Source organism: Kryptolebias marmoratus, linkage group LG9 (genome assembly GCF_001649575.2).
Source record: "Kryptolebias marmoratus isolate JLee-2015 linkage group LG9, ASM164957v2, whole genome shotgun sequence".
Lineage (NCBI taxonomy): Eukaryota > Metazoa > Chordata > Actinopteri > Cyprinodontiformes > Rivulidae > Kryptolebias > Kryptolebias marmoratus.
This window is the reverse complement of record NC_051438.1, coordinates 8,727,980-8,734,452: the sequence shown is the minus strand read 5'-3', so window position 1 is coordinate 8,734,452 and position 6,473 is coordinate 8,727,980. Positions and strand designations below refer to the sequence as shown.

Sequence of the window (6,473 nt, the reverse complement as noted above, 5' to 3'; positions counted from 1 at the left end):
CTGAGGAGCTGCTGTCTGTCTGAGTCTCTCGGTCTCTCTGTCTCGAGCTCGTCTTCACTTTGGGGACAGATCCTGCAGGGAGGCGAAGGGCGAGTTGCTCGACGACGAGGGGGACACGCCCTCCATTTTGCTGGGGGAGTCGGTGGACGAGCCCACGCTGCTGAGGCTGCCGTCCAGCAAATCTGGGGAGTGACTGAAAAGGAAGAGGAAAAAAAACCAAACCCATCAACAGCCGACCGGATCAGAACCTCCAGATATCCAATGTTTGTAAAGCTCTTCCAGTTTCTAGGAACTACAATCAACAACATGTAAAACTGTTTTAATTACTGATTCTAATTTGATTTTTGTTTGAACAGAGCTGTTTTCAGTCAGGAATCCCAATAAAAAAAAAAACAACGTATTTCTTCATCTCTGTGCTCCTCAACCTTTTATGGCCCAACTCCAAACAAACTTGGACCGTACCAATTTTATTCACCCGTCCTAAGATGAGACATATTATGGTATGGCATAATATGGACAGTTTCTTGTCCGAGCTCTTAAAACCCTTTAAATGTAGAAATGACAAACTGCACAGCTGGACACCTCATAAGTCAACGGTGATCTCTATTGATTTCAGGGTCACTGCGTGTCTCTGCTCCAGCTTGACAGCCAAGTAATAGAAAAGTCAAACCGTTTGCTCCATAGATTGTTCCCATCTGTCCATCCATAAGAAACAGCAAAGTGGTCTAAGTCCACAGATGTTTAGGCTTCAAAACATCAGACTATTGGATCTTATTTTATTAGGAGCTCTTCCAAAGAAATCTTTAGTGATAACTGAAGTCTAATCCAATCATAAACCTGTTTGGACAGGCTGGTACTCGTCAGCGGGTCAGTTCTTCACATTACTGATATCTGCAGTGTTCTGACATGTCTGTCGGCCGATTTACATCATGGATAACATCATCATCAGTAAAACTGACCTTTCATCCCACTACAATCATGTACACATTTAATCTGGGGCAGCAGTGGCTCAGGAGGTAGGAGTTCAGTCTCAGCTGTTGTGTCCTTGAGCGAGACACTTCACCCGCCTTGCCTACTCGTGATGGTCAGAATGTGAGGATGAATGGGTGAATGATTGTAGTGTGAAGAACTTTGGGGTCCTTGGACTAGATAAAGCGCTACACAAGTGCAAGCTATTTACCATTTAATAGGAATGTGAGAGGGAAATGATTACTCAGATGGTAAACAGGTGAATTATGTACCATTGGTGGTACTCTTGTTTGTACAAGCCAATTTAAAGTAATCACACTTGCGAGCAACAAACATGTCTGGGAGGTTAAAAACAACAATGACAGACTCACTGGATGTGTTAGGCAGGTAAACCATCAGTCTCATTGTGATGCATACACGGCAAAGTTCAGCCCGATCGTCAGAAGAACAATCACCCGCCGCTGAAATTGAACGGGCCGTCAGGAACATTTGTGCGCTTCGGCTGTGTTAGCAAAATCTCCTATGATCCACTGAGCAGATTTCAACCAAGCCCTCAGAAAGTAAATCACTGCAACTGATTCACTTTTGTCAACTTGACTTGAGATGGCCGCCACAATTAATCAGCAAACACAGCTATAACGCAGTCGTTTTTCCAGAGGTATTGAGCTAAAAGTTTGTGTGGTAGCAGCCGAGGGTCATTCCCAGCACACAGTCTGAGTGCTAACAGATCAAGTGAAATCTTTTTTTTTTGTGAAACCAGTCATTTATCGGCGTTTCTGAATCTCAGGAGTCGCAAACGAGCTTACATTTGGTTTCTAAAGGCGTGAGACGTGAAGCTGAGATCAGGGTCATAAAAAAAAAAAAAAAAAAAAAACACCCAGACTCGCGACTCCAGACCGAACCAGGAAGTTCACCCTGCTCAGTAATAAGCAGTTCTCTGTAACAACCAGGGTGATATTTCTGGGTTACGTCTGACACAAAGCAGAGCTGTTCAAGCCGTGGAGCGGTCCTCTGACTGCGCGAGCCCATGCGTTTTTTTGTTTTTTTTTAAATAGCTTGGTTTCTGGTTCTTACCAGGAGCTGAGATCTGACAGGTTGGACACGTCCGAGGACAGCATGGTCGTTGTGCCCTGGAAGAGCCTTTTAGGTTGACTTTCTGTCTCCATCTCACCTGCTGAGGAACCAGAGCACACATTCAGAACACCTCTGAGGAACATTAGAGTCCTTTTATAGCACACTTTGAACACATTTAATCTTTTCTGTGTTTTCTTAGCACACTGTTTGCCACAAGACAGAACCACTGAACTATACAGAAAATAAACGGATAGATTTTGCAAAAAAAAAAAAAAAAAAGAAAAAGTCCTTTAACTCTCTATATGACATTACTTTGTTTGCAGGTTCATTAGAAGGTTTTGTTGTTTATTTCAGTGACAGTGATGCTTTCAACTTCATATATCCAGTTTAACACAATAAATGGGACAAATGTTTCACAAACTAATTGTGCTATTGTGCTGATTGAACTGTGCGAGAGGAAGTTGGAAAAAACAAAAACAAACAAACCTACATATTGTTTTTCTAAGCTTTCAAAGAAACAGGGTAATAATTGAAAGCACATCAGACACCCTACCTTTGCGTTTCATTGGGCCAAGGATGCTGGCTCTGATGCAGTTGATCGGGCTTTGACTCCGTCGGCTAAAGAAAAACAGAAAGCGTTAGGTTTTGTTTTGTTTTAAATACAGCAACTAATCAGCTAAATTACCAGTAGAAACAACAACAAAAAACACTTCCGACTATATAAAATGGGTCAAAGAGTGATTCCAGTCGAGCGTGCACCAACCTGAAGCGGCGTGTTGGGCTGGGTATGGGGCTGGGCGTCAGACCATTACTGCTCACGAGTATTTGTAGTGAAGGAGAGAAACACTGCTGCTCCAAAGACAGGGAGGCAAAAACCAAGATGAAATGTAAAGATGTGGAGCCGTGCTAAAATACTGCAGGAACCCTAACTCAGCAGTGTCCACTCCTGGTCCTGGAGGAACACCATCCTGCAGGTTTTAGATGTTTCTCTGCTCTTCAGCAGGTCTTCAAGTTCTGCAGCAGCCTGTTAATCACTCAGTCATTCAGACCAGGTGAGTCAAAGCAGAGAAACATCTAAAACCTGCAGGACGGTGGCCTTCAAGGACCAGGATTGGACACCACTGCCTTAACAGGAAAGATATCTGTCAAATGATCTACTTTGCTTGCTTTCAGTTTATCTCAGGCATCATCATTCACTTAGTTTTCTCCGATGACTGAAACCACATCAGGAGAAGAACCGGTGAGCTTTTTATCGACTGTTTAAAGTGTGTCAAACTCCGTTCCTCTGGGGGCGCTCTCCTGCCTGTTTTAGACGTGTTCTTGCTTTAAAACACCTGCTTTAAATGGATGACTTGTTGCCATGCTCCTTTGAGCAGGTGATTAAACCATTTGAATCAGGTGTGTTGGAGCAGAAAAACCTAAAACTCCCAGGACGAGTGGCCCTCGAAGCCTGGAGTTTGACACCTCTGGTTTAAACCAAACCCTGGAGAAGGTTGAGTTCAGTCTCTGTTACGATGGTGGTTTATAGTCAGACTTGGTGATGACTTTCAGTTCAGCTGTTAATCCCACTTTGTAGCAGAGAAATGAATCAATACGAGCAGTTCCTTCATGTTTAAACTCAGCCGCGGTGTGTTCCCCTTTTCTAATCATCCTCATGCAAACAACACGAGCTGAGAGAGATGAGATAATCCAAACTGAGGAAAGATGCAAACATTTTACTGTATAAACTGAATGAGACGTGTAAAGTAAACCAAGGTGAAAAGAAAGCAGCTGCCAGCGGCTCATTAGGGTCACCATGGTGACCACACACCTGCGTCTGTCACTCCCCGACTAGTTAACGAGAAGAGCTGACTGAAATACGAAGTAAGCCTCGATCTAACAGTCGCCGTGTGAAAGCCACAAGTCGGACCTTAAAAGCTCTTGAGCCGTGAGCAGAAGGCGGCTCTGATTATCGTCTGAATTTTGATGTTTCTAATTAGTGTTTGATACAGAAGCCGAGAGCAGACGTCTTCCACAGAAACATTTTTCCTGACAGATGATTGGTGCGTGTTGACTCCTGATTCCATTTACCAGCGGGAGAGCACTTCGACGTGCAAGTCGTGGCCTGTGTGTAATTCCATGAATAATTTTGTAAAGAGGTGATGGGTAAACCATAACGACGCCGCGTCGTTGGTTAAGGCTTTAAGAACGCTGAGAAACTGATCATGAGCATTCAAGGACAGATAATCATCTGGTCATCTTGAGAAAACGAAATCATTATTTTGTCATAACGACATAAATAACTCGTAATCTCAAGAAAACCATCAGAAAAAAGATTTATGAGGAACACGTCCGCTCTCAGCTTCCGTAGCGTTATGTAGGAAAATGTTACAAGATAAAACTACTCTTCACTTCCAGTTTTGGAAAAAAAAAACTATTTGTAGCTGAGTTTAAGGATGTTTGAGTGTGCACACTTTGCATTCTGGGCAGATCTGAGTGAAAATTAATGTTATAGCTGTGAGAGAAAACTAAAATATCTGGCTTGGGGTTTATGATTTGTTTACATAGCAAAAAGAGTTGATGGCATGAGGCATCTAAATCACAAAAATTAAAAAGCAACTGTGTTAAAACCTAAATAAATAAATAAGCCAGTTAACAAACGTCAAATCCAATTTTCTGTGACCGGTTTAAACTTGGTTCCTTCTGTGAGGCTGTAGAGCTCCAAAGAGGACTGCGTTTCGTTAAAATCCCACTCATCTCCACCTTTTTTCCTCTTTATTTGCAGATTTTGTCCATGTTATAAAATGTACTACTCCTAATTGAGCCGTACGTGTTGGAGTGTTATTTTAAAGCTGAGCAGGACAAAAGCTGAACTGGCACCCTTAAAAAGTAAAGAAGACCTCAGGGTTATAATAAGATTTTAAGTTATAGTGTTTTTTATATGAAAGATCAGATCTAATGAGATCACTGTGAGCAGGTTAAGACCGAGCCGAGGTGTACCTTTTTCCCTATTCCCCTGGTTGGAGACGGCGCAGGCGACACGGGCACGAAGTCGATCCGCTTCGGAGACGAGGACGCCGACTTCTCCAAATCGTTGTCGCTCTGTGAACGCCAACAGTGTCAAACACGCATCTCAGAACAGATCTAATTGACAACGAAACAAGTTTTTAAAATAATATGTACAAAGACTGTGGGAGTATTATACTACCGACTCAGCCTGTCCTTGAAGGACTGGTGGCCCTGTTAACTCCCAAATGTTTGGATGTTACTCTAGCATGCTTTCACTTGACCTCTCTACGGTCATAAAGAGAGGCCAAACATGGCCTTGGGCCAAAACATGCACGTCCAAAAATCCAGCAGCACTGGCTTATGGGAACACTTAAAAAACACAACAAATCAAAAGCTATTACTGCGGTTTGGGCAAAGAGGAGTAAAGAGGTTTTTTTTGTTTTTACCAGACTGAGGCTTTCTTCCCAAGAATGGCTCATCTGCATGGCAACTTGAACCCCCCTGCGTGCGTAAACACACGAAGACAGCGACTTCAGTCTTTCACTCGTGACATAATGAAATCAGCTACAAGCCGAACGGACTAATGTGGAGCTTACCGCTCATGAGCAGTTTCTCTGTTCATCACGTCTACTCCTTCTTCCTGAAAAGGAAATAATCACAAAGTCAGATTGGTCGTTAGGGACCCATGTTTCCTGCGTAATAATCCAGCATCACACAGATTACGACAGCAGAGCCACCGCAGTCACAGCCTCTCATAGGTCTGTATGTTCTGGTTCTCTCTTTAGGAGCCTGTTACCACCAGCTCACGTCCCGTGTAAGGTCTGTAGTTACGCAAAGCCCAAAGTGTCACTCTTGCACCGTAATTTCCCCACGTTCGGGGCGTGACAGTGCCCCCGGCATGCTTGGCTCCTTACTTGTTTGATCTGGAGAAGCCTGGTGCTGGGGATGCGGATTGGCGACGACGGGACCTGGGGGAAACAAAAAACGAGGACGCGCACAGGGACAAAAAACAAGGCAGTGCTGCGTGATTCAGACACGAGTGGCATGGACGTGTTCTGCGGACAACGGCGTACCATGTTGGGCCTGTTGACGACCGTGGTGCTGTTTCTGCGACAGCGGAGGACCTCTCTCTGGAACACCTGGGCGTTATCGCTGTAACGACAAATTCAGATTAGGGGGTCACTTGTGCCGTAACGCCATCCACGAGTTACGTGCCGTGTGACGCAAAACAGGCAGAACCTCAAGCCGTTGATCATGGGTGCACTGTTGGACCTCCTCAGGTGTCCATCGGCCTGGGCTAAGGAGGAGGCGACCTCCAGGTCCAGCTCCATCTTCTCCTGGGGCATTACTCCAGAGTTGTTCATGTTTGTCAGACCAAAAAAAACCCAACAAAAAACGTGGTCACCGAGTCCTCAACTTCTGATGGCTGACCTCCCCGCCCC

At 44.4% G+C, this 6,473-nt stretch overlaps 1 protein-coding gene across 6 annotated transcripts in view; it reads right to left on the bottom strand.

Annotated features, from left to right (window-relative positions):
- Nucleotides 1–6: 6 nt before the first annotated feature.
- pabir2 (PABIR family member 2) overlaps nucleotides 7–6,473 on the bottom strand; it is a 7,284-nt gene continuing 817 nt past the window's right edge. Inside the window, exons 2-11 of one of the 6 annotated variants that reach the window (XM_037977588.1) lie at nucleotides 6,271–6,473; nucleotides 6,105–6,183; nucleotides 5,946–5,999; nucleotides 5,628–5,671; nucleotides 5,478–5,532; nucleotides 5,023–5,124; nucleotides 2,807–2,892; nucleotides 2,597–2,661; nucleotides 2,044–2,143; nucleotides 7–193 (exon numbers count right to left, since the gene is read on the bottom strand). The exon at nucleotides 6,271–6,473 is cut by the window's right edge and continues 2 nt beyond it. In XM_037977588.1, the coding sequence (XP_037833516.1) occupies nucleotides 55–193; nucleotides 2,044–2,143; nucleotides 2,597–2,661; nucleotides 2,807–2,892; nucleotides 5,023–5,124; nucleotides 5,478–5,532; nucleotides 5,628–5,671; nucleotides 5,946–5,999; nucleotides 6,105–6,183; nucleotides 6,271–6,395 (849 nt within the window). In that variant the 5' untranslated portion in view covers nucleotides 6,396–6,473 and the 3' untranslated portion in view covers nucleotides 7–54. Of the gene's footprint in view, nucleotides 194–2,043; nucleotides 2,144–2,596; nucleotides 2,662–2,806; nucleotides 2,893–5,022; nucleotides 5,125–5,477; nucleotides 5,533–5,627; nucleotides 5,672–5,945; nucleotides 6,184–6,270 lie in introns of all 6 variants that reach the window. The other 5 variants (XM_037977589.1, XM_037977587.1, XM_037977590.1 and 2 more) reach the window with 5 other exon arrangements.